This window comes from Cardiocondyla obscurior, linkage group LG11 (genome assembly GCF_019399895.1).
Source record: "Cardiocondyla obscurior isolate alpha-2009 linkage group LG11, Cobs3.1, whole genome shotgun sequence".
Taxonomy (NCBI): Eukaryota; Metazoa; Arthropoda; class Insecta; order Hymenoptera; family Formicidae; genus Cardiocondyla; species Cardiocondyla obscurior.
Window position 1 is genome coordinate 2288533 of NC_091874.1, and position 25223 is coordinate 2313755.

The 25223-nt window shown below is 37.1% G+C and overlaps 5 protein-coding genes and 3 long non-coding RNA genes across 8 annotated transcripts; 5 read left to right on the top strand and 3 right to left on the bottom strand.

Moving 5' to 3' along the window:
- Window positions 1-1669: 1669 nt before the first annotated feature.
- On the bottom strand, window positions 1670-3233 carry Grx3 (Glutaredoxin 3). Its single transcript, XM_070663296.1, has 2 exons — window positions 3030-3233; window positions 1670-2666 (listed from the first exon to the last, which is right to left on the bottom strand). Exons 1-2 carry the CDS (start codon window positions 3077-3079, stop codon window positions 2030-2032), a joined length of 687 nt encoding a protein of 228 aa, XP_070519397.1. The 5' UTR covers window positions 3080-3233; the 3' UTR covers window positions 1670-2029.
- Window positions 2612-3165, top strand: LOC139106483 (uncharacterized). The gene is made up of 2 exons (XR_011546365.1): window positions 2612-2716; window positions 2872-3165. It is a non-coding gene; the product is annotated as an uncharacterized lncRNA (long non-coding RNA).
- A 909-nt stretch (window positions 3234-4142) lies between the features above and the next one.
- LOC139106469 (lymphocyte cytosolic protein 2) lies at window positions 4143-12406 on the top strand. The gene is made up of 9 exons (XM_070663273.1): window positions 4143-4610; window positions 5670-5732; window positions 6402-6460; window positions 7155-7768; window positions 7858-8219; window positions 8293-8428; window positions 10708-10881; window positions 11003-11141; window positions 11476-12406. The coding sequence occupies exons 1-9, from the start codon at window positions 4188-4190 to the stop codon at window positions 11621-11623; spliced, it is 2118 nt and encodes a 705-aa protein (XP_070519374.1). The 5' UTR covers window positions 4143-4187; the 3' UTR covers window positions 11624-12406.
- Window positions 12407-12742: 336 nt separating this feature from the next.
- Hr96 (Nuclear hormone receptor HR96) lies at window positions 12743-18470 on the top strand. The gene is made up of 7 exons (XM_070663272.1): window positions 12743-12870; window positions 13312-13952; window positions 14719-15203; window positions 15282-16064; window positions 16137-16353; window positions 16432-16851; window positions 17073-18470. The coding sequence occupies exons 2-7, from the start codon at window positions 13815-13817 to the stop codon at window positions 17268-17270; spliced, it is 2241 nt and encodes a 746-aa protein (XP_070519373.1). The 5' UTR covers window positions 12743-12870; window positions 13312-13814; the 3' UTR covers window positions 17271-18470.
- A 276-nt stretch (window positions 18471-18746) lies between these two features.
- On the bottom strand, window positions 18747-23121 carry Nagk (N-acetylglucosamine kinase). Its single transcript, XM_070663292.1, has 7 exons — window positions 22989-23121; window positions 21517-21708; window positions 20658-20742; window positions 20467-20565; window positions 20012-20264; window positions 19602-19900; window positions 18747-19522 (listed from the first exon to the last, which is right to left on the bottom strand). The coding sequence occupies exons 1-7, from the start codon at window positions 22991-22993 to the stop codon at window positions 19238-19240; spliced, it is 1218 nt and encodes a 405-aa protein (XP_070519393.1). The 5' UTR covers window positions 22994-23121; the 3' UTR covers window positions 18747-19237.
- On the top strand, window positions 19770-21562 carry LOC139106480 (uncharacterized). The gene is made up of 3 exons (XR_011546362.1): window positions 19770-19908; window positions 19997-21349; window positions 21464-21562. It is a non-coding gene; the product is annotated as an uncharacterized lncRNA (long non-coding RNA).
- Window positions 21822-23308, top strand: LOC139106481 (uncharacterized). The gene is made up of 3 exons (XR_011546363.1): window positions 21822-22449; window positions 22898-23129; window positions 23202-23308. It is a non-coding gene; the product is annotated as an uncharacterized lncRNA (long non-coding RNA).
- Mrpl21 (mitochondrial ribosomal protein L21) lies at window positions 23037-25029 on the bottom strand. Its single transcript, XM_070663297.1, has 4 exons — window positions 24872-25029; window positions 24340-24465; window positions 23937-24257; window positions 23037-23854 (listed from the first exon to the last, which is right to left on the bottom strand). Exons 1-4 carry the CDS (start codon window positions 24969-24971, stop codon window positions 23754-23756), a joined length of 648 nt encoding a protein of 215 aa, XP_070519398.1. The 5' UTR covers window positions 24972-25029; the 3' UTR covers window positions 23037-23753.
- Between the last annotated feature and the right edge of the window lie 194 nt (window positions 25030-25223).

The following is a 25223-nucleotide window of genomic DNA, read 5'->3' on the forward strand; positions in this document are numbered from 1 at the left end:
AGGTCTCCTCGTTGTTCCACACAACTTACACATTGTCTTAAAGTTACTTGCCTTTAATCGTGATGATTACTTCGTGCTTGCCAAGGATCGATGACGGAACAGATAAATACAGGCGAAACCCGCGCATTTCGTGATCCGATTTCGCAGCTGGCCGCGAAGGCAGATAAGACGAGCAGTCCATCATGCTTTATCACGACGTGAAGACATTTGCGTGGCCGTCGCTGGAATAAAAAAAAAGAAAATAAAATAAACAATCATTAAAACACATTGGAGATGAGTTGCACGGTCTAATGTTGGCACATTCATTACTTCTTAGAACGAAATTTAGACTCTTTCCAAATCTTTGAACGCTAATTTCTCTGTCGTTCTAACGCGTGTCGCGATATAGATAATGAATTCGTACAAGTTCTCTTTTTCGTTTGCTTATTAATAAAATAAGTAAGCGGCACGCTGCGAAGCAACTCGATCTCGAGCGGCACGAGCAATTTCCGCTCCTCTTCCACCGCGGGCAATCGCGGCAATTTTTCAATTCGCGGTAAAGGTTGCGCTCTCGCGAATGGATCCGGCGTCGCGATTAAGTCGTTGTCATCGAATTACAGGCGCGGCGCACGTCATCTATTCGCCGTTCGTGCAAAAGTTGAGAGAAAATAGAAAAAAAAAGTTTCTTGAAACTGTGCAAGCAATTTTTATAACTTTGCCCCTGCACCCGAAGGCGGGAAATCGAGAATCTGAATTAACGGGAAGTAATCTCGGGAGATGACGATCTTGCCTCGGCGTGATTGCCGCCCGTTCCTTTGAGAATTCATTTCCTCACGCCATTTGACGGTTACCCCAACGAAGGAATTATCGCTTGTTTGCGTGAATCTTCGCGCGCGTTATCGCCTCTGGCATAATTGAAAAATTCGGTCAGTTTATCGGCTCTGTTAGTGCGATTATTTTGTTATTGCGCCGGCGATTGCAATAGTATCGACGCTGATAAATTGTCTCGTGTGTATTCCGCTCGCGTTCGCATTACTAAAAATGTTTCCCGATTGATATTTCGCTTCTTATATTTTCTATACTATATATATACTACGTAAATATATGTTGATACCTTAAGGATGGACTTTCGACGGCTTATTAATAATTGATAAGCAAACGATGCAATCGGATCAGGTGATAATACAAGCGAAGGAACGGCCATACTAATATGCCCTAACTAATATTGCCTTTTGGTGCCATCTAACGATCGAAGTTGTACGACTTTAGTACGAACGACGTTAGATGACACTGCATGTGACTTAAGTCTCATCAGCTGATAATTCTCGCAAGAATAATCGACTTGTTGCGAATTATTTACGTTTAACAAACTCGTGGACCGGAGCTTGGTACATACATTGCGACATTCACATATCTTTACATATTACAGACAATTACAAATATATATGGTTTGATGACAAATTTAAGAAAATGGTGAAAATAATATATTAATCTATAATTATCTATTATTATAAATGTTAATTCATTTGAACAATAAAGTTAAAGAATAAAATGTAAATGGAGTAGAATAGTACAAGCCGATCTCATTTTCGTTTATATTTACGTGTAAATTAAAAGTAGAATTTTCGTCGATAATGAAATAACGTTCGTAAGTGATAAAGGAGATTATGTTTGAGGAATTTATAGGCAATTTCAAGACATATTTTTTTGTTATAATTCTCTCTTGTATACAATGTTAAACGTAGGCTAATTTATGGCTTTGTATAAGAGCAATTTGATCATAGTCGGCAGATTTTTGAACTCGATTCTTATCTTTATCCAGATACGCCTCAGATATCGAAATATAATTGTAAACGTCAAGTGAATGAGTTGGTTTTGCAATAACGGAATATTAATCATATTCAACTGTAACATTTAATCGTGCCAATAAGGAAATAATTTTAAATGTAGAATATAAAATAACGTTAAAGAGATAACAGACGAAGGTAGTAATCGCTTGAAAAAAATAATATTAATTTATGTGAAATAAAATTTCATTCAAACGGTGAACCTAATTGGCGTCGACACTTTCTTTCTTTGGTAGCATACTTTCTAGTTCGCCCGACTCGTTCATTTCTTTCACTATGTCCAGTCCACCAATTAATTCCCCGTTCAGATATAATTGCGGATACGTCGGCCAATTACTAAATTTTTTAAGTCCTTCCCTGACATCGTTGTCCTGCAGTATGTCGAACGATTTGTAATCCGTCTTGTAATTATCTAGGATGGAAACGATTGTTCTAGAGAAACCACACCGAGGATTCGCGGGACTCCCTTTCATGAACAGCATGCACGGCGCCTGGTTTACAAGCTTCTTCAGCCTGTCCTCGAGGGACTCCTTCGCCTTGGCGGCGTCGAGCAGCAGCGAGTCTTTGTTGCTCAGGTGATGCTTCACTTTCTCAGTCAACGCCGAAACGTCGGCACCGTCCACTCTGCCTATAACATTGCTGTTTCGTAACAAAAGTACGGTCGGAACAACAGCAACTCCAGATTTCAGAGACACCTCAGGAACATTTTCCGCCTCAATCTTGGCAAACTTAACCTCCTTGTTCTGCTCGAGTTTGCTCATCTCCCCGAGCACGTCGTCCACTTGGGAACATTGCTCGGCCCATGGTGCGAAGAAGTGTACGACTGAAAGTTCCTTGGACCTATAACAAAATATACTCATAAAATACATGAAACAAATCACAGAAGAATAGTAAGTATTTGTTACATAACTTACTGTATCTCTTTTGCAAAAACATACAGATAACATCTTTTCTTATCAATTTAAAAATAAAACTCATAAAATTAGGATTGCAATCAGATTTTAATTTTTTAGATTTAAATGTAATTAAAAAAAATATATCTTAGGAATAGAGTGGAGTTTCTAAGAATTTATTCGACGGTGATTCCGACGACAAATATCCAAGGGAAAAAAAGCAGAAGATCGCCGAGGACTTGCGGGAAGTGTTCAAGTATGTAAAGAGGTTATAAGGTTTTTGTTGATCGGCGGTATCACGAGTACTTACTTGACGAGGTCGTCAAACGCCTGCTCCGTTGTCAGCTCGATGACGGCCATCGCGTCATCCGCTTCTGGTTACCTGGCTCGCAAGGAGTATCGCTCGGGAGTTTTCCACTGGAACCCGATGCACAAAAATGCAAAAATCAGCTACGCGATCACCGGAGTCGCTCTCATGGCTGCGGACTTACATCTACTTACATCTCCGGCGCAATCGCGGCGAAACCAACGAAACTTCCGCCCGAAATCACCGCCGACCGATCGAACTTTTCGAGCGACAAAAGAAAGTAACAAAAGTACAGTATAATCAGCGTAACAAAAAATAAAAAGAACTTGATTTTAATATTGAAAATATTTGCAATAAAAAGGACTCTATTTAAATCGGAACTCATGAAAAATCGGATAACGTTTATTCTTAAAGATTACAAGCATTTCAAGCTTTAATTAATAATTAATAGATTTTGATATTTTATATAGTAATTAATTAATATTATTAGGAGATAGTTGTTTGTTCGTTTTCGTAGGAGTTGCATTTTAGATTAAAGTAGTACGTTTAATTTAATAGATAAGATATATAATTATAATTTGTGCAGAACGAAATTGTAAAATCGTAATGCACCGTGAAATTTTATTCATATGCGCGACGGTCATGTATAAAGATTAATTTCACGAGGACTTAATTAAAGTAAGTCGTGGTCTGATTAACTTGGTTCAAAAATCCTGAATCAAATCGCGTAGGTTTTCTCATTCGCGATCTTGTTTCCTGAGAACTGTGTTAAAAGCAACGATTGCGGAAATTTCGTTTCGCAACCGCGAAGGCGGATCACGAACTGTGTGACTCACTTTTCCTGCCTTTCTCTCTCAAAGAGGGATTTACCTCTTCGACAATTCATCGAGCAATCTTTTACTCATTTTATATCATTTATAAAAGTGTTCTTAATTTTTTTTTTTTTTTTAAAAAAGAATTCAGCAGATTAATCATTGAAGAGTCATCCGAATTGAAATCACGACAATTGTGTATCAAAAATGAACCAGGCGTGGGTCATTCATTAATTATTAATAAATATTAATACTTAATAATAATGTCGTAACAATATACATAATAATAATTAATATTTATTACAGCCAAAGACGCGGGGGAGTAGAGAGGCCTCTCGTTCGCCACGAGATGGCCCTAGCGACGCAGGTGTGCTACGGGAGTCGCGGGAAATTGACCAATCGCGCGAACGGCCACTGGCCAGAGTGGTCACGAGGTTCACTGACCATGGCCGTCGTGGAGAGAACGGGAGCGAGAGCGGTAAGGACAGTGGGAGAACTGGGAGGTAGAGAATCTGTCAGAAGTGTCAGTCAGACTGGTCAGACTGAGTCAGACGCAACCGACGCAGCCGACGCAGGTCGTGCGGCGAGCGCTAAAAGCCTGGATGCAGAGTCGCGGACGCCACCGGGCGGCGAACGTGAGCGCGGTCAACTTTTTTTTTTTTCTTTTTCCCCTCTATTCCGTTCCTCGCGCACGATGTCCGGGAAGCCGGCCGATGCCTTCGACGACATCTCCGCCTGGGACACGGAAAGGGTGCTGCGCCTGTTGCGCAAGGTGAGTGAAGTTCGCCGCGGAAGAATGAAAGAGAGAGAGAGAGAGGGAGGGAGGGAGAGAGCAAGACACGGGACACACGTGCGTGTCGGAGACACGGTAAATACGCGGGTATTTATAGCGACTCGATGGAGAGGAAAGCTCATCGAGCGCGACGCGCGGGTGGCCCGCCAGGATTCTCGGCCGATTTTCCAACAATTGGGCCGAGGTTGTCGACCCCCGTCAGTTTTCTCCTTCACTTGCGACTCTCACGACTTTTCACCTGTCTCTAGAAACGCATTATATTCGAGTCAGTAGCCACATGCCGGGAAATCTGATCCCGGTGTAAGGAAAAATAACGGATATTCGGGATCACTGCAAGAGAACTCTGTTCTCTTTAGGACGAGCGCTTTAGAAGAGAGCACTGATTTTTCGCGCATTAAGGACGCTTTTGAAGAACTCGAACCGGCGAAAAGGACGGACGCACTTAGCATTTTTTGTTTAGCGCCAGCGTGACTTTCACAGCATTCCTCACCGAAGCGTTTATTTGAGGAAATTATTGTACTCTTCTCTCGAGACTCGCTCAAAAAAATGCTACCGGACCCAGACGTCTTCCTTGCGGTCAACATACCGCATGGCAGAAAAGTACATTAACGTAAATGAATTTTTGAAAGAGAGGAGAAAGAAGAGGCGTTTAAAAAAAAATTCCAAAGAGGTCATTGAAAAGGAATAACAGCTCATGCGGCAGGAATGCAATAGAATAAATAGTCATTTTAGGAAGTGCATTATCTTATCTGTTTTAGAATTACTGTTAGCGGGGTAAAAACTTTATATTATATCTATAAGTAACTTTGATAACGTTAACTTTTTTTTATATATAATTAACATGTTACTTCCTTTCACTGCTTCCTCTGATTTTTTTTTTATCAATTTTATTTGTATTCTTTTTCTGCGTACAATTATCAATTTTTATATATCAGTGCATATATTTACATACATATTGACTCGTGCACACATAACGCATACAAATGTGTGAGTGTATAATAAATATCAATATCCTGTCAATGATTTTATCTTTTATAGAACGGGTTGGAGGAATGTTGCAAGGCTGTGATAAAACGACAGATCGACGGCGATGAGCTACTGGTAAGGAAATCATTGTACTACCAAGAGGCTATTTCGAACGCATTTCGTCTCATTCGCCGATCCACGCCTCGCCGGTGCTCCTGTCGATGACCCCCAAGTTACTCGAGTCTACAGGTTGCCTTAAAAAACGTCGCGTCTCATAATACGACTCTACGTTATTTAATAAACCGGGAAACATTATTTTCAACAGACACTGATAAATAAGTACATATCAATAATATTTAAAAAGTCTTGAGATTGCATACAATTGTTTTAACCTTGGAAACGAATAGATAGAATATAATATATTTTATAAAGACGAATTTAATTATAGTTCATAGAAAAAATTGTCCAGATTATAGCTACGCTTATCGTATCTTATCTTAATGGTTTATGTACCTTGCGGAATTTATGAACACGTACAACAGTTCTCGACGCAGGTTATCAATTTTCACCAATTTATTTTTGTTGTCTCGAAAATATTTTTTGTCGACCGAATGAATTTTTGTAATTGCTGGGTTAATGTAATTAGAGAGGCACGCGTGCCGTGCTCGTTTGCCCGTTTTCATCAATAATGCGCGAATGTGCTTTTTTTTTTTTTTCTGGTTGCGACGGAGCAACGTTTCGAGGCAGCCGACGACGGCGCGCGCGCTTTCTTAACCGGGCCTTAATTAATTGTAATTATTCCAGCACTTGACGGATGGGAAGCTGGCTCTTTGGAAGAGTGACCTCACTCGTCCACTGATAGGGTGAGAGAACGAAATCCAGCTTTACTTCTATCCGAGCAGCGTTCAATTTCGCTGCTCCTTTTTCCCTACTTCGCGGAATCGTGTCTCGCAATCTTCTTTCATAACGCGTTCTCTTTTAACGGTATCGAATTATTCAGCATGCAAACGGCTCGTCGCGTTAACATACCGTTTACAAGTGTTTGTACACTTAATATCAGAGAGTTCGGGCACAACCTGACTAGGTATTTCTTTAACGAAAAATGCCGCCTGTTTTACGGTTAATGGGTGGTTTTAATCTTGACTTGTTTTAAGATCTTTTTATTTTGCTATTTTAGGAACTATTTTTATCTTTCGTAAACTGAATTTTTGGTATCAAAAAATTGACTTACACAAAGTGGCAAGAAGTCGACTTGTTGTAAAGATAGTGTCGCGAACTGTTGGTAACGATACGTTTTGCGTGGCTGAATAATTCTTTGATGACTCCAAGTCGTGCATAAATGCATAATTTTACTGCGTGGGTTGTAGTCGATCATTTCACTCCACATTCGCGTCGATTTAATGTTTTGCACCATGTCCCCTTTTCGCTCAATTATTTTTTTTACTTTTTTTTTAAGATTTAATCTTATTGCAAAATATTAAAAGAATATCCTTTTTTCGTTAAATTTATTAGCTATTAAATAACAAAAATGATTAATATCGATTAAATTTTACACAGAAAATTATGGGAGTTTGTTCAAGAGCTGAACAAAAACCCCGAGAAATATCTGCTGGACAGAACTGTAGAAGCGCAACAAAACGATGATCACTTGAGCGACAGCGGTTCCTGGGGAACCGACTTCGAGGATGAAACGGCGGAGGAGAATAATTCTGTTGAGGATACGCAAGAAATTATAAAACCAAGTTTGGTCAAGAACAAGGTGTCTTTGCAGAATAATAGGATGTTTATTAACGAAGTATCATCGCAACCATCGTCGAAGGAAATAATAAAATCGGAGGAGGAAGAGACTTACGCTAATTGCGAACCTGCTCATAACGAGGAGCAGAATATCTATGCGAATTTTCAAGACACGAAGCCACCGCCCACAAGAAACGTTTCGAGGCTGCACAGTGAATTGGAAAAGACTCTAGCCGAAAAATTAAAGTTGGAGTTGGAGGAGTTGAAGCGGAAAAATGACACGACAAAGAAACCGGAGATCAGACCAAAACCAGAAACTCTACCATTGAGAAGAATTCCGATGACTGCTTCCGATAAAAAATCTCCACAGAAGTCTTTTCTGCACAACACTGTTAAAGCGCATGAACGCGTTTCTAATGAACAGAAGGCACAAAGTTAGTTCTCTTTAATTTAATTCTTTTGATCTTGACTTTTTTATATGGATAACTATATTAATAAATTATTGCATTATTTAATTTTTCAGAAAGAATGAGTGTGCCGCCGCCGCCAGAACCTAAGAAAAGCAAGGATTGCACATCCGTGGAAATTAAAAAAGAAGTCGACAAGGAGTTGTTGAAACCGCCGGTTATTTTAAGAAATTTTGATCTTGTTGCAAATTTGCCGACACAAACGGAAGAGAGCGACGATGACGTTAGAATGAGATACGAGCCATTAAAGTACATCATTGAGCAGGTTCAACAAAAAAACGAACTTGCGCGAGCCGATAGTAGGCAATCGTTGCACAGCGGTCGTCAAGGATCGGCTGAAAATGTATACAAGCCACCCAGCATTACGAGTAACGAGGAAGAAGACGATTGTGAGATCTACGAATGTATTACGGAAGCGGTAAGCCTTCAACGCTTCTCTCAAGATTATAAGTGCGAAATTTTATAAATTATTTATTATTTTATTGCATTAGCCAGAAGATAATGATTATCTGAGCTCTATTCAAAGGACGAATGATGCACAAGAACCGCCTCCTTTGCCGGCCAAACCATCGCCGCCTCAGCCACCTTCGACTTTTCCCAGCAGATCCAGGTTGAAGAAACAAACAGGTATGTCTACTTTTATAAAGAAATTGCGATTAAACCAGCAATTAAAAATATTACACAGAGGTATATAAAGTGTTATAAAATTTTAAGTGGATGTGCGGTATACATTTTATTGAACGAGAAAAAATAAGTACCGTAGAGTCGAGACACGAGACCAGCGCAGGTTCGCTCGTAAGAAATTCTCAGCATATGTTCGGCAAATGTTGCTTATCGTTGGTTCCCATGCAACTTGATGCACATCATCATTGCGATATTGCAGGCAGTCGTGTATCGGCCACTGCCATCAAGACCGGATCAACGTAAACCGTTCTCTCTTTGTGACAATCGCACGGCGTAGAATAGTGTGTTATTTTTGTTACAGTATGTCAACAACATTGTTGCAATTATTTGGAAGCTGCGGTACTTTTTGTATGCGAAAGTCGAGACCCTTGATCTTCAATATGAATAAAAGATTCCGGGCATCAGTCGGGACCAACGAAATAAATTACTACGGAGTGCTCAATTCGAACGTGAGGCGATAGTGCGACACATCGATTTTGTCAGTGAAATCCCGAGGCAGAGAGACTGCATTCTCACGTAGCCGGTACAACAGCAATATACGTGAAATTATTTGGAAAAGAAAGACAGCCATAACACACGGATAGAAAAATAAGATAAAATATAACGAACACTATCCTTATCACGTGCGAAGGTGTCTATTAAGAATCGCGATAAGCGTGCAGTAAAATTCGATACGAGAATCGAGAGGGTGAAACAACGGGTAATGGAATGTGTTCCTGTTTTTACTTGCGGCTGAGCAAACATCTTCTTGAAGGTCTAGGCACGCGCCTGGCTGATGAGGTTGCTGATATGATAGTGCGAATCAAGAGAGACCTGTCCACGTGTTGTTATTCACAACCACCCGAGCCGCCAGGTACACAGATCGGTTAAACAACGCATTCTTTAACGACGCAGCTCTATTTGCCGGTGTCGTATAATCACTTGTTTGCCAAATGGACTGTTTCCGTAAAAATAAAGTAAAGAAAATATGCTGAGCATTGATGTTAAGCGTCAATCAACTGCTTTGACATTAAATTAAAAAAAAAATTTTTAAAAACCCAAAAGGCGGAGTTAATTAAATTAGCTTATAAACGGCTCATATGATCGCGGTGCAATGTGAGAATGCTGCGCTAATAGAACATCTGTTCCCTCTTCATTCGCCGAAGGTCGTCGAACCTCAGCCGCCGGACGGAAATAGATTTTGATAATTAATCTTTCGCTTTCCGCATACATTATTTTTTTATATAATGTCATACATTGTTTGGCATTAAGTTTAATGTGTTTTTACAATATTGAGAAAAATTGTAATTAACATTTGCGATATCATTCATATTTGAAAGAAAAGATCAGATTTTCATTGTGATATCGATAAATAAATTTCTTAAATATGATAATCGCCAGAAATCTCGCGAGCTTTCAAAATAATGTAGATAAGCGTCATATTTATTCAGGTATATTTCGTCTCGTTTATTGAATCTGTAAAGTTCTTCAGTATAAGAATGACACGAGACCTTTTTTCTTATGTTTATTTCAACAGTCGGAATTCATTGCTGATCATTATCGCTTATATACACAGCTTTATAAAAATGTACTTGCAGATGGATACTTTGCTACTGAAAAGTCCATCTCGTTTTAAGAAAGACCACTTTTGACGGATTTTGCTTGCACTACTACTGCGTAGAATCGTTCTCCCGACTCGATTCACGGAAGATATTCTTGTACGTACTTCGGATACGTCTATGTCCCACGCTGAGAGACCAACGGAGATTGACCATCGCTTTTTTTTTGGGCGATGCTTTAAAAGGCTCGATCTCGAGTTAAATGTTAGTTTCACCGAGATTCCAGTGACGATCGTATCGCGTGTCAAGCGTGTTTCGCGGTGCATCTATAAAAGATACATCTTTAAATAATAGAAAAGCCTGCGATATTGTATTCATCACAGACATCTAAATGTAACTCGTGATTAGCTAAACGTGACGAATTTGCGACATAATGGCAACTATAATTAGCGATACGAAGCGAAATGTACCGCTCAATACGGCGTTACGCCGACAAACGAGTCTTTCGGATTGTTTGACACAGGAGACTCTTACACAAGCTCGGCTTAATTTAGCAAGTTAGTAACGTGATTGAGTTGTACTTTAGCGAGAAAGTTTAAATGTTATATATGTGAATAAGTGGCAATTATTATATTAATTTATATTTGTTTGTATATTAATGTTAATCTTCTTACATGTTTGCAGAGCGATCGCCGGATAAGAAATCAGCCACGTTACCTCTTAACTGCAGTAGCACTGCGCTGTTAACCGAGAGAGCCACGAGACCGTTACCACCGCCACCCGAAAGACAATCCATCGTGGACAAGCCATGGTTTCATAATATTACAAGGGAACAAGCAATTAATCTTATTAAAGATCGTATGTATTTAATTTTTTTTATTATATAAATTAAAATTCCGACAGCAGTAAAATATCTACATCTTTTTAAATAGGGAATATTGTTAATGGAAAATGTGTACATTAAATTATATATTTTCAGAAAACACTTATAGTAATCCGCAAGATGGATATTTTCTCTTGAGACCGTCGACGACAAATCCCGGCAATCCCTTGGCTTTAGTTCTCTGGTACAAGGATAGAGTTTACAATGTTCCGGTCAGAAAAAGAAATGATAATAGGTACAAACTTTGCTTATTAATTTTATTGGTTTGTTTTTTATTAAGATACCTTTCATCATTTAATCGGCATTATCTTTTACTCGACGTTCTAATTTTAATTCAATAACCTAATTTTTTATATGTTATGAGAAAAATTATGGTAATTGTATTAATATAATGAATAATTAAGCAAAATTTTTATACTCCACTTTACTTTATTTATTTGTTAGCAAAGGGGAGATATAAAAAATTTAATATACAACTTGCAAGCAACATCGTCAATATGTTTTTATTAATTTATTATTATAAATAAAATTTGTAATAATAATATAAAATAATTAAAAAAATTATTTAGATACGCATTGGGCTCCGCGAAAGTGAACGAGCCGTCTTTCTCGACGGTGGAAGAAATTGTGATGTTTTATATGAAAGAGGAACTGATGCTCCATAGTGGCGGCGTACCGACCGGAAGTACGAGATTGACTGATACTCCACCAAAGTGATTTTAGTTTGCTACATCCGTATCCACTTTAGGCAGAAAAAGAGGATCCTTAATGACAATCTTGTTGTATATAGAAGTTGTATACGACGAATATAGAAGACTGCCAAGCAAACATTTTTGCTAGAAATTTTGACGGTATGAAAAACAATTAAGATGATGAATAACGATTTAATTGGTGCCTTTATATATTTAGGCTAGATATGTGAATCAATGAATTGTACAATTATATTTTCAACAAAATGAATCGTGAAAATTTCAAGGACATTCACAAACAAGATTTAAACTTTACATAATTTTCATCCGTTTCAACATTTATATTTTTAAAATTTATCTCTGTAATTATGCGTGCCTTCGATAAAATGACGTAAGCGTGGTCGATTATTGAACAACAGATTTTTACAGCGGTAAATACGCACATATAATTATAATATAAATATATATTTATGACCGATATGTGTTTAAAGCAATAGATACTGTAAAGATAAATGTCATGTATTGTCTCGAGCGGGAAAGTAATATTGTATCGTTACATTTTTATCAATATTGCTTATATATTTTTATCTATGCATCGGTCACTTGTTTGATCTGTGGCTACTGCATGGTGATTGCTCACACGTGCGTACACTCTACTTTGACTCTCGAAGGGCCGAATGCAACGATGTGTACAGAGACACGATTAAATCTCTCTTAAAAAACTGTGGAGGCTTCTTCTCTATGTGTGCGCGGGATGGCCATTTGCTTATCCATGAATGAAAACGACGCAATATTACCTATCGCTCTTTCCCGAGACTGTTTACGTTTTCTCCTGCTCTTTTTCGCCCCCGTCGATCACGCGATCCAATTTTGTAAACGTGAATCATACGGGACGTGCACACACACGTTCGCAACCCCTGGCTGTGTCTCGGCGACGAGAATGCGTATGATAACGATAACGCAAGCCGTCGAGCGTATTGATAAACGATTCCGAAAGTCGTGGCCGTCAGTCGCGCGGTCAGTAGTGGAATTCCGTAGAGCAATGGGCGAATTCGATTTCCGCTCGTTGCAGAGAATAGTCTGCCGTCGTAGACTCTTGTAACGTTATCTCCTTCCCGCGTCCAGGCGGTTGTGTGCGTGTCCGTGAACTTTGAGCTAATAATAAGTTAATTGATAGAAGTAGAAGTGTCACGTTCGCCACGTTAACGCGGGTATCACGAGCCGATATATCTAACGGGATTATTTAAGGACTCTGCGACTTCGTAGACATTATAGGTAAATTAAATGGTATATTCTTTATTGAGTATGTAATAGATGATTCATGTGTCGCTAGAATTCGTAACATTCAAGCGCCTAAATGTTATCTGCTAATAATCTGTCTCCGATAATGTATGACGGGGTACACTGTCGATATTGTATCTGTTTATTCGTGCGCGAGACTCGCTTTAATTTTGATGAAAATCTTTAACATTAAAGCAACGTTTTAAGTAAACATTTAAAGTATTATCCAGAAAATTGTGCTAAAAAACTGCTGGGGCCTAAAGAACACGGTTTCATTAATTTCTTAAGCTGCTAAAAATTACCAAAATTGTCGCTTTTTGTTAGGTAAAAGGATTTTTGTAAAAAAAAAATGTTACAATTTTGCGCTTAAGACAAATTTAAAAGCAGGCGCGCGAGTGATCCGCGTCACGTGGCTGAGATCTAGTTACATTTCAGAAACGCGGCGTGGTAACCTCGGCCGCGAGAGAAGGAGCCGTAGGAAGAAGAGAGTAGAGGAGAGAGATATGGCGGGATGAAGGATGAAGAGATCAAGAAATCGTATGACGAATTCGTGCGCACCGCACCGTCTCGTTAACCGCCGACAAGTGGGAGCCATCAATTGAGCGCTTTATTTGACACGGTCACTTAAGGAGCTTTTGTAGGCGCGGATCCGAGACGCGCGCGCGCGCTCGGCGGCAGCGGGGGATGCGGTGGACGATGCCATCGTGGCGGTAAATAATCTCGACCTGGCCCCTGGACAGGCACTGCGACCACGATAAACAATGTGGACGTGAGTCAACGGCGCTCGGTGAGCGAGAGGACGGGACGCGACGAGGGCGGAAGAAGAGAAAAAAAGAGAGAGAGAGAGCGAGCGAGCGAGTGCCAGACCGGAGGAGCAATGCTGCCTGCGCGGGTGAGATAAGAAGTGCCAATCGCCAAGGAACGCCGCCCCAGGAGCAATGGACGATGAACAGCCGGCAAGGGAAGCCAATAAGATCTGCGGGGTTTGCGGCGACCGGGCGCTCGGCTACAATTTCAACGCCGTCTCCTGCGAGAGCTGCAAAGCCTTCTTCAGGAGGAACGCGTTGAAGAACAAGGTGAAGCCTCGGCCGGCCTGACGCTGCGTGGCTGGGTTAATCCGGAAGCTCGGAAGGACCTGGACCCTTGCGTCTTGCATCGGTTTTTGATATTGTTATTTTGAAAAGAAGTCAATTTCATCTGTTAGAGCTGGTCTTTGCGATGAGTTTCCTTCTCAAGCTCAAACTGAACTTCTGGATGTATTCTGTACATGTTGGATTTTTGGATTATTTAGTTACAAAGACTAATTCAGCATCTAATAGTTTTTGTGAATTTTTTGTGTTCAAAATTATAAACTAGAGTAGCTCTATTTTTTTTTTCGTTTATATCTCTTATATTGCACACGTGTTTTTTTTTTTTTTTTTTTTTTTTAATAAGATGATAAATGTGCATTGATTGAAAGTATCTTGTTTGACCTGCTGTAAGATTAGTAACAGATATATATGAAAGTTGTTAATCTTACAACATTTATACATTGAAATTTATTGACATTGGACCTGGGGACACTAGATAAGATGTATTTTCTTTCAGATTCTGATGTATCTCTGCATTTAAAACAACTTCCGTTTAGCTGCAGATTACTCTGATTATTAAAGTGAAAGATTGCTATTCATATTAGTAGGAGACTATCATGATTTATTTGTGAGATTGATTGCAAATGAATAGATGCAGATAATAGAGCTTTATGTTTGAGCTTTAATATTTTTAGAATTTATGTTTTATTATTTAATTTATAAAATAATACATTTTTTTATGCATTAGACTGAAATAAATTATTTATTGCAGGACTTTAAATGCCCCTTCACGGAAAACTGTAACATCACAACGATAACCAGACGATTTTGTCAAAAATGTCGTTTGGATAAATGCTTTAGTATTGGTATGCGCAAGGAGTACATCATGTCCGAGGAGGATAAGGTCCTGAAACGAAAAAAGATCGAGAAGAACCGTGCAAAGAAACGGACCCAGTCCGACAACGGCAAAACGTCGAAGATAAAAAAAGACTGCGTGGATGACTGTACGTTAGAAGACACGTCGATGTCAGTCACATCGGTCGCATCGGCCATGTCGGAGACGTACTTTTGGGAATCTGATAGAAAGTACACAGATCTGGACAGTAATAGGCAAAACATTGTCGAGAGTATGAGCCCAGTGACGGCGGCGAGCGTGCCGAGTCCTTCGAGCCCACCGGAAAATACAAATATCGCTGAAACGAAGACGCTGGACATGCTGAAAGAGTCTGTTCCTGGACCGAGGTCCAGCCTTGCTAGGTATGGTTTTGTCTGGTGTATAAAAAACTGCGCGGAAGTAAAATCAATAAAACTTAAATAGAAATTGTTTGTTTACAGCCGTGCGAGATTTACTGATCTCAATGTGGTGCCCCAGAGCGTAGAGACGGACAAGAGCTCTTCTACAAATTCAGGGAGATACGAGCAGAACTCGCTGCAGTTCAATTCTGAGTTTGTAGATATCAACCGCGAATCGACGAGTTATGATCCTACGTTCGAAGAGAATGCACCTAATTATTCTAAATTTGAACAAAGTTCTGAACAAGATTCTTCCGTCTATGTGAATCAGACGTCGCTTGACGAGACGAATCAATCCGACCCAAGCTCGTCATCGCAACTTACGAAAGAAGAAACTTCGATATGCCAAAAACCAAAGGAAATGTGTTCGAGCGGGAGTAACTTGGCCGCCAAATTCAAGCAGGATCCCAGCTTGCTGACAAAGTTCATCAGTAATCCAAATTTAGTTGCTAAGATATTTCAAGATCAAAGGGTTATAATGAAGATTATGGCGGATCCTGATATGGCCACTTGTTTGGCAGCGGATCCATCTATCACGCAATTTTTGGAGGAACAAGACACGATCGATACAGTGATCGCTGAACGTGACCGTGACACCAAAAAAGTTCAAGCAAAAGAGACTCCGGAAAGTAATAGCAACTCTGCTGCTTCTAGAAATACGCCCAAGCCCAAAGGGAGTCATGTGGAAAATCCGATCTTGACAGATTTAATTACAAATCGTAACACTGAGGAATGCAAGAATCAAAATGTGGAATCTAGTACAAATACAGATTGGAATAAAAATACAGCCGACGTTACTAGAGATGTTCTGCAAGATGTTCAGAGGTGACTAGATACATATAAAATATATTTTAACACGCCATAAAACTCGTTGCTAAAATTTAATATTTGTTTCAGGATACCAATTGCTGCTAATTCTATAGAGTCTATTTTATGCGAGGCCATCAAGTTAGAATATTCAGCGTTTTCTAGTTTCGGTGGTAACCAAAGTAGCAGGGAATTAAATGACGCCGAGAGAGCAAAACTGAACGAATTAATAGTTGCTAACAAAGCGTTATTAGCTCCGTTAGACGACGACATAACAAATTTGGTCGGCGATGAATGTAAATTTAAGGTGGACATATTTAAAATTTTGCTTTACTCACGCGAAATTTAAGAAAGATATACAATAAGTAAAAATATTTATTTGCAGAATAATTTTGGACAATCAGATCCAATGTTGCTAGACGTTATAAATTTAACGGCCATAGCGATTAGGCGTTTGATAAAAATGTCCAAGAAAATTAACGCCTTCAAAAATATGTGCCAAGAAGATCAGTTAGCTCTGTTGAAAGGGGGCTGTACAGAAATGATGATTCTAAGATCGGCTATTAATTACGACCCGGATAAAGACATGTGGAAGATACCTCATAGCCAAGAGAGTATGTCAAATATAAAGGTTGACGTTCTGAAAGAAGCAAAGGGAAACTTATACGCGGAGCACGCGAGATTCGTCAGAACATTTGACCCTCGTTGGCGGGATGAAAATATAATTTTGATTTTAAGTGCAATCGCCTTATTTACTCCCGATAGACCGAGAGTCGTGCACGGTGACGTTATTAAATTAGAGCAAGTAAGTCAAAACTTAAAATTTTGCAACATTTTATTATTTTAACGCTATTTTTTAAATTCTTGAAAGAAGTTCTATAGTTTAAAATAATTTACATAATGTCGGAGCAACGTAAAGTTATAGTTAGCTTACATGATTTTTTTTTATAGATTATTATTTTACTTATAATACAAAGATTTAGGAAAATTTATTGGGCAGCATTTTTATCAATTTCTTTCTTCCAGAATTCCTATTATTATCTCCTCAGACGATATCTGGAGAGTGTTTATCCTGGCTGCGAAGCTAAATCCACATTCCTCAAATTAATACAGAAGATTTCTGAGCTCCATAAACTAAATGATGAGGTTGTGGGTGTTTATTTGAACGTCAATCCATCCAGCGTAGAGCCGCTGCTTATAGAAATATTCGATTTAAAGCACTGATTATTAACTTGAAGTCATATGTTTTCACTTTATACGTGTAATGGGAAAATCGAATTAGTGAATTCAAATTCATTCGCCACGGTGTATTCCTAGTTATCTTCGAAACGGAGATATCACGCAATGGCTATCCGAATATTTATGAAAATATGAATAATGTAAGTAAAACTTCAATTCCATTGTTTTCTCGCATAAACGATATCGTCACAGCAATAGGTCTTTAAATATCTTTAAGTGATATTAAGAAGATATGTTTAAAATATTAAAATGGTTTAAGAAAAAATTAAAATGTATGGCGCGCGTAAAAATGACCACAAGTTAATTAATTTAGGATTTTGGACATTGACACAAACGGACACCATGTCTATTGCAATTTAGTAGCTCTCATTACAAATAAAATAACAAGCAATTCATGCTTTAGTTCAAAATAAATCTAATTAAATTAGGACACTAATGCTGGATGCACACCAGCGCGTTTTACGTTGCAAGCGACACGCGATATCCAATGAGAACTCTGTTTTCCTGTAGAAAGAAAAGTTTTATTGGATATCGCGTATCGCTCGCAACGTAAATTGCGCTGGTGTGCATCCAGCATAATGAGGTAAGACGCTGTAATAAACAATATTTTACTTCATAGCAAGCACATAGTGTATCATTAAATATTTCGCGAATTATCTTCTGAACTTGATATTCTTATTAAGTATCGGAGGATAAATATATGCGTACAACGACAGCATAATAATTCCTATGTGGCTGTTTCAATCATGTTTTTTTTTTGTCATAAAATAGGTATGTAATTATATATATTTTTTCGATATATAGATCGTTAAATTTTAAGCATATAAGTGTTATTTAATGCAACAAGGCCTGTGCTCACATATTATATGCACATATATAATATATGTGTATGTTATAGATTTATAATTGTATCGTTATAAAAATTGTTTTTAAGAAATGAGATTATAATGCAAATTTGATTATATAAATTGTGGTAGTTCAGCTTTAGCCAGAGTCTATATATGTAAATAAGAGAGAGGGATATTATACTTGTATATGTGTGTTGTTGCAATGTACAGGAGATAAATTGTGATATATCCTGACATAAATATATTTTTTAAACATACGTTGTCACGTAATTTTACGCCGATGATAAATTTTTTAAGACGCAAATAAAGCTTCTCTTGCGCTACGTGTTTATATTCAGTTGATAGTAATGATTATTTTGTTACATCACTTACAAGATACAACGTTTTCCGGTCCCTTAATCATCTTTGCTCGTTTGTTGGTAGGATGCCAAAAGCGTATAAAATGAGGATCACTATGGCTCCAATACAACCCGAAACGAATATAAAACTGAAGATAAACAAAATCAAATACAATAAGATTTTAATGATCAGACACAAAACCGACCATATACCGCCCCATGCCGTATTCCAAATGGCCTTCAATCCCAGCTGTCCCATGACTGCCTATGACCCATTCTTTTATCACTATGAAATTTGGTGCGTATAAAAAAAAAAAACAAAATTCATATTTCGATTGCGTTACAAAAAATGCTTCGTTAAATTATTTAATCGTATCTTTAGGAAGAACACACTGAAGTGCATCACATAACAATACATGTTCAATAAAACGTATTGTTGTCCATAAAAATTTATTTTAAATCGATATTTCTAGTTGTAATTTACAAATACAAATTTATTTTTCAGACTTGTATGTATATACATACAAATGCATACATCATGTATGCGTAGATCTATATGTGAGCTTTATAATCGTTTTAATTAAAAAATTGAATTTTTCCAGCCATTAATCATATGAGATAAAATTTTTTTTTACATATTTTTAGAATATTTCACCATAGACTTAACAAATTGTTAATATCTTTTTGAAACTATATTCGTTTATTTCTTATCGTGTACTTTTTTCGTTTGTAAACGCTGTTCAATCAAGTATATGACTATCTAATTCTAAGAATGTTCTATCTTCAGTATTTCTGGATAATGATCATGCTTGTAATGGAAAAAGACCTCGACGTTGCTATCGTACGGCTTGACAAAAAGGCAGTTAATCTTCTCTGCGGCCAGATAACAGGCGCCTAATGCCGCTGTTGCTGTCAAACGTAGTAAACTTAACTCATCTACAACATGATTGCTATGGATCTCGTTCACGAAACCATTTTTCATAAACTTCCACGATTTCCATACAGATCCAACACAGATCACCTTTAAACCACCGTAAGCCAGTTTGAGATCCTGAAAAAGAACGTAAATTTAAATTATTGATGATGTAATCGTATTGTTTTATCTTATTTATAGCTGATTAAACACTAACGTTATGAGCTTTCTTCGCAACGACATTGATATGCTTTGCCAAAAACTGTCCAGCTTCTTCGAAAACTTTTAAGCACAACGGATCACCTTTTTCGCAACCGATCGCGACTTCCTTGGCAAAACTGGCGAACGTAGTTTTGTTGAAGTTTGTGTACAAATATGGTAACAGGCCATTTCTATCAGTGATATTGAAGAAACTTCTCATCGCCGGCCAAATGTAACTTATTGATTCTGGTGCTTCCACTAAACCGTCGATGTCGTCAAATACGTATTTACAGGCACGATGAGCGATCCAATAAGCTTAAAACGTATTTATTAATTTTTGTTCTATTTTACATTTATTAATATAGTTAATTTTTAATTTAATTTTGAAATTAACTTTGTGTTACTATACAGTATAAACGTGTGTACCTCCTCCTTCGTCGCCCATCATGTGGCCCCATCCTCCGCAACTATAAGTCTTTCCGTCCGGATTAATCAGTAAAACGTTGCTACCAGTTCCGGCAATCAACACAATCCCACCGGATTGCAGACCGGTCCTGAGACTACCAAGAGTGTCTGATCCAACCACGTACTCCTTGGCAGATTGCGGATATTTATCCAATAAAGTTTTCACGAGTTGACGATTCGTAATCTCTTCTTTGCAACCGCTTAAAGTAAGTCCCTGTTAATCATAAAAAATTACTGATTTTTTTTTTTAGAATTAAAGTTAAATTTGTATAATTAAAAGTTTTGAAATTTTAAAATACCTCGATAAAATATCAAGATAAACTATTCTTTATCTTTTATCTTTTTTTTTTTATATTGTTTATCTTTTATTAATTTTTTTATGTAATAAATAATAGTAATATTAGATTTATACTTACTACGCATTCTAAGGGAACGCTTTCCGCTATGTTTAGCTGTTCTTTACCCTTCTCGATCATTGCACTGAGTCTGGCAGCCGTCTCGTCTATTCCAATTGTCTAGAAGCATATTAAATCTCTATACTTTTTTGTCTTCGGCTCGTAATGCAATTTAAATATAAGCTATTTATATATCATATCTGTTTAATTACCCAATGATTGGTTTGCGGTCCCTCAACTTTTGTTAACGTCACACCGTTTCCGTCGAGTATCACCAATGTGGATTGTGTTCCGCCTCTGAAAATTAATAGATTGATAATTAAATTTATTATATATATATTTTCACTTATTTTGTTACGTCTTTCCATTGTTTACGTTATGAATAAAGGTATATGTCACTTTGGCTACTCAGCGAGACATGCCTTGTCATAATTAAACTTGACTTAACGAATTACTGATAACTGTTATCAAGGCGGCGATACTATGTCTTTCCTTTTCTCTCATAAGAAATGTGAAAATCGTTCAATATACAATAAATTAAAATATCTGTAGGAAAAGAGAGAAAAGGAATCACATCGAATGTCATATATTAATAAAGCAATTTTTGTTTCAGACATGTGTCGGGTAATGAGATCTTTTACTGATTTTAAATCTTTCAGTTTCAGACGTACACACGAAATGTATATACTCCTACATCTTAATTTTGATTGAAATATAACTGCTTTTTTTTTTACAGCCTGCAAACTGGTGATTGCAATGAATTGTGCGCAAACCATCGCTCAGGACCTATTAAAGCCCGAAGATTTTTTACACTTATTCGCACGTAATAATATAATTTTGCGAATAACATACTTGCGTTTCTCTTTTGATCTTTCTGAAGGGAAACAAATTAGCTGTTTTAAATGTGCGTAAGCGCATCATGAGTATATATATCTTATAATATTTTGCTTGTATATAATAAATAAATGTTAATTATTTATTAAAAAAAAGTTTATTAATATAATTTACTTTGTTACAGGAGTTCAAATAATGATTTGATTAATTAGATATGTCTGAGAGAAAGACACTCACCCTTCTATACCACCGATCCTAATATCCTCGGAGTATTGTGGTTCCTGTTTGGGTTCCGTGGGCATCGTAGCTTCTACTTGCGCCAAGTCTGCAGTTTTTCTTATCTTTGTCTGCTCCCTCAAGTCCCTGCGTAACTGGTATTCGTTAACAAATTTTTTTTCCTGCTTTCTCGCTTTTTTACTCTTCTTTTTTCTGCCATTTTTCAAAATTACTCGTTCAAATTCTTGTAGCAAACTTTGAAGTTCGACATGGTCGCATTACGAAGTTTCGGCAGGATTTGGACGTGGCGGGATAGTGCAGGATAACGGGAGACAACGCAAAGTAAAAATTATTGAGACAATTGAAGTAATTAATGAATTAATCGAATCACAATTGTGTGTAACTGAAAAATTTTATGTATACAGTTATCTAAACTTGGAAAGATGGAAGATGATAACAGAAATAATTATTAATATTTTTCATCAAATCTTGCAAAATATCAATTCTCAGTTGTAACTTTACGATAATAATAGTATATTATTATTGTAAATTAATAATTGATTAATTGATAATTATTGTTTCTGTTATCTATGTTACGTTACGCCGCACTTCCTACAGTAGATCAGATAATCTTTAGTATTTTATTAACACAATATTAATAACACATTATTACTGTACGAAAACGAGAAAGACGACAGAAGCACGACCAATTTTTATAAATTTACTAGCATTTGCATTACAATGATACGTAATTAATATTGGAGAACTCGATATATGTATATTGACTTTATGCTAAAAGCAGCTTATCTCAATGGAACACAGGATTATGATGGGAGATAAGAACATATGCACGAAAACAGATTATTGTTGAAGTAACAGAGGAACATTTTATGCTGGTCCAGATGAGAGACAAAGAAGAAGCAAATCTTATACATCTTTAATACTTCGATAGTGGTGTTTATCAATTTATGCTCTTACGACCTCGTTTTTTGCGATTGTGAACGGTGTTAATTATGCTCATCATATTAGCATAGACAGTAAATTTCGGACGATACGTTTATTATTTGAATATTCTGAATTTCTTCTGTCTCTTTCTCGAGTGAAACACTGAAAACGCCTGCATTCTGATAAGCGCACTTTCCGCATACAATATACGTAATAATTAAATGCTAAAATGATAAACGGACGAAGTAAAACTTCAAAGCTAGTAAAAAATATGCATAAAACATATTATAGAACTGTTAAAAAATAATTCGTAACTTCCGTTCTAATATAATAATTTTTTTAAGAGTATATTTTAAATGTTTATAAAAAATGTGATGCCTGTATGAAAGATGATAATTAAGAACGAACTAAAGAATATGTATTAGCATAATTTCTAGTGGTTTTATTTAAATTTCAGATTTACTTCAAGAGAAACAATCGCATTGAACTGAATTCTCGTCTAAGAAAAAATTATGTATCTTTGCAATCGGTAAATCAATGACCCTGACCTCATCGATGGACATTTCAATTTTCCAAGAGCTCACGCTGACACTTACAGGATTCCCGCTCTCCTTCGACGTCAGGAACTGGAGTTGAAAAACAGGTTGATAGTGAAAGAGAGAGTTCAGTGTCTGATGTGCGTGCCAATGGTGAGAAATATTTTCTATTTTTTTTCCTCACACGAGCCTTTCAAAAATTAAATTTAAAAATATATCCGCAAGAGATCTAGCGTTTTACGAAAGATCTGACGAGGAATCGCTGTGATAGCGTGAACGAAAGTTGCCGATCGCTTTTCTCTGCCAGAGAAACGAAACACAATCGACCGCACCGCTTGATGTTACCCCTCGTTACTACCGGCTGTCGTCACTGTCGCTACGCTTTTACTTCCAATGCACTCGCCCCACCACGTGTTCCACACTTGCACAGCGCAACTGTCATCAGGCCTGATCAGGCGCATGTCTTTTACGAAAAGTAATCTCGGAGGAATTTTGATAAGGAAACTGTGCAAGCGATGTACAATGGATTTTTGGTAAGTAGATTATTAATTAAAAAAAAAAAAAACGGTCTTTAAACTTAAATTTTTTTAATTTATTAACTTCATAATTATTAATTGGTATGTTTCGAAAAATTTACAGTATTTTTTCTTATTAAATCGTGCTTTTGATACAGTAGACTTTAAATAAATAATTTTTATTATATATTCTTTGACAACTACCTGAAAATAATGCATAGCATTTAAAAATATTGGTTTTATTGGCATATACATGATATTGTTAATATATTCTATCTAATCCCTCCACTTCTTTCTTCTCGTCAATGTTCCCGTTTATATTTATGGAGTTAATTCGCAGCATTGTGTATTGTATTCTGTAAACTGAAAAATGAAGTGTGGAACACATTAATAAGGATGAAAGGAAGAGGGAAATAAGAATTTTTTTTTGTTTTTAGTAACTTACAGTTTATACGCCGATATTGCTTCCTCGGTATGAATCTAAAACGAGTTTTTGTGTGAGATAGAGTCTTCTGTATGACTATCGCATCGACTGACACTAATTCTCTGTTCACAATCGGTCTGCCTATGAGGGTAAAGTCTTTACTGCCAACTAATAACACTTTCTCCAGCTTCAGCTGATCGCCTATGTTCGGCGGCCAGTATCCCTCAATAATTATAATATCATTTTCCGTCACCTTGAATTGTTTTCCACATACTTGCACGACTGCAAACATGCGGCCAATTTTGTCGGTTGCAATCTGATTGTTGATTTCTCTTGTCACATCTGGAAATGAAATCTGTTAGAATTTTTAAAAAATAAGCAGTATTCACTTAGATTTACATGATATATATGCTGTTTCAGCAACCTGTGCATATTTTCTCCCTTTCTTCATCCCACTCCAATATTTCTGTTTGATGATTCGGAATTGTCTTCATCCATGGTAGTTTAGCTGTTCTATACTCTGCCACTGGTGTCTCCCACAATCTTAAAGCTAAAATAAAAATTTATTTTCAATATACACTTCATCTGAAATTAGATAACATATACTCCTAGAGTTTGTAATAAGTTGCTTGATAAAATTAATCTTTTGCCGTTAGTCTAGAAATCTCCTATCCATTTATTTTTTTTGATGTAGTTGAGGGATAGGATACTCCATTTTAAATGTTTAAGTATTTTATCAATGAATCTTACAAATTACCGGAATTATATTAAGTCCTCAAATTTTTATGTAACAAAATAACAGCAAGTGTCGATGTCATTTTATAAATTTTAAGAATTAAAATTCTTAAAAAAGCCGTAGAGCGCTCTAGGAGGAAAAGAGGTTACGTTTTCGCTCGAAGGAGAGGTTAAGTTTCCGCCGCACAATTTCCATGTGATTGTAACTCGAAGCTACATACCGGGATAATATTGCTTGCAAATTACGGCCGGCGTAATTCTTCTTATACAATTACTCGCCGTGCAACTAAGGAGTTTCGTGAATCCGAGTAGGGTCGCCATCACAACAAAGCGACGTGAGATCAAACTGGGTAAAAGTAAACGTGGAGTGAGACTAAAGTCAAATCAATTACTTGTTCCACGACTTCCACGCGAAATCAAAATTAATTGTAGAAATAGTTCTTTTATTATTAAACCGATCGTTTTCTTTAAATTGCATTTACGAACTATAAGACCTTTCAGCGGAAACAAGAGTTCGTTTTACAATTCTTTCCAGTGCAAAGTATAATTAATACTATCATTATTATTATATTA

Coding starts and splice junctions, on each gene's coding strand:
- Grx3 (XM_070663296.1), bottom strand. CDS start 3,079: ATGGCCGTCATCGAGCTGACAACGGAGCAGGCGTTTGACGACCTCGTC. Junction 2,667..3,029: donor GCGTTTGACGACCTCGTCAA/GTAAGTACTCGT, acceptor ATTTTGTTATAG/GTCCAAGGAACTTTCAGTCG.
- LOC139106469 (XM_070663273.1), top strand. CDS start 4,188: ATGGCCCTAGCGACGCAGGTGTGCTACGGGAGTCGCGGGAAATTGACC. Junction 7,769..7,857: donor TAATGAACAGAAGGCACAAA/GTTAGTTCTCTT, acceptor TTAATTTTTCAG/AAAGAATGAGTGTGCCGCCG. Junction 11,142..11,475: donor AGAAAAAGAAATGATAATAG/GTACAAACTTTG, acceptor AAAATTATTTAG/ATACGCATTGGGCTCCGCGA.
- Hr96 (XM_070663272.1), top strand. CDS start 13,815: ATGGACGATGAACAGCCGGCAAGGGAAGCCAATAAGATCTGCGGGGTT. Junction 13,953..14,718: donor GGAACGCGTTGAAGAACAAG/GTGAAGCCTCGG, acceptor TATTTATTGCAG/GACTTTAAATGCCCCTTCAC. Junction 16,065..16,136: donor GTTCTGCAAGATGTTCAGAG/GTGACTAGATAC, acceptor TATTTGTTTCAG/GATACCAATTGCTGCTAATT.
- Nagk (XM_070663292.1), bottom strand. Junction 20,566..20,657: donor GACCGCAAACCAATCATTGG/GTAATTAAACAG, acceptor ATATGCTTCTAG/ACAATTGGAATAGACGAGAC. Junction 19,901..20,011: donor GATGGGCGACGAAGGAGGAG/GTACACACGTTT, acceptor ATACGTTTTAAG/CTTATTGGATCGCTCATCGT.
- Mrpl21 (XM_070663297.1), bottom strand. CDS start 24,971: ATGGCGACCCTACTCGGATTCACGAAACTCCTTAGTTGCACGGCGAGT. Junction 24,258..24,339: donor AAGGGAGAAAATATGCACAG/GTTGCTGAAACA, acceptor TTTCATTTCCAG/ATGTGACAAGAGAAATCAAC. Junction 23,855..23,936: donor GCAATATCGGCGTATAAACT/GTAAGTTACTAA, acceptor TTCATTTTTCAG/TTTACAGAATACAATACACA.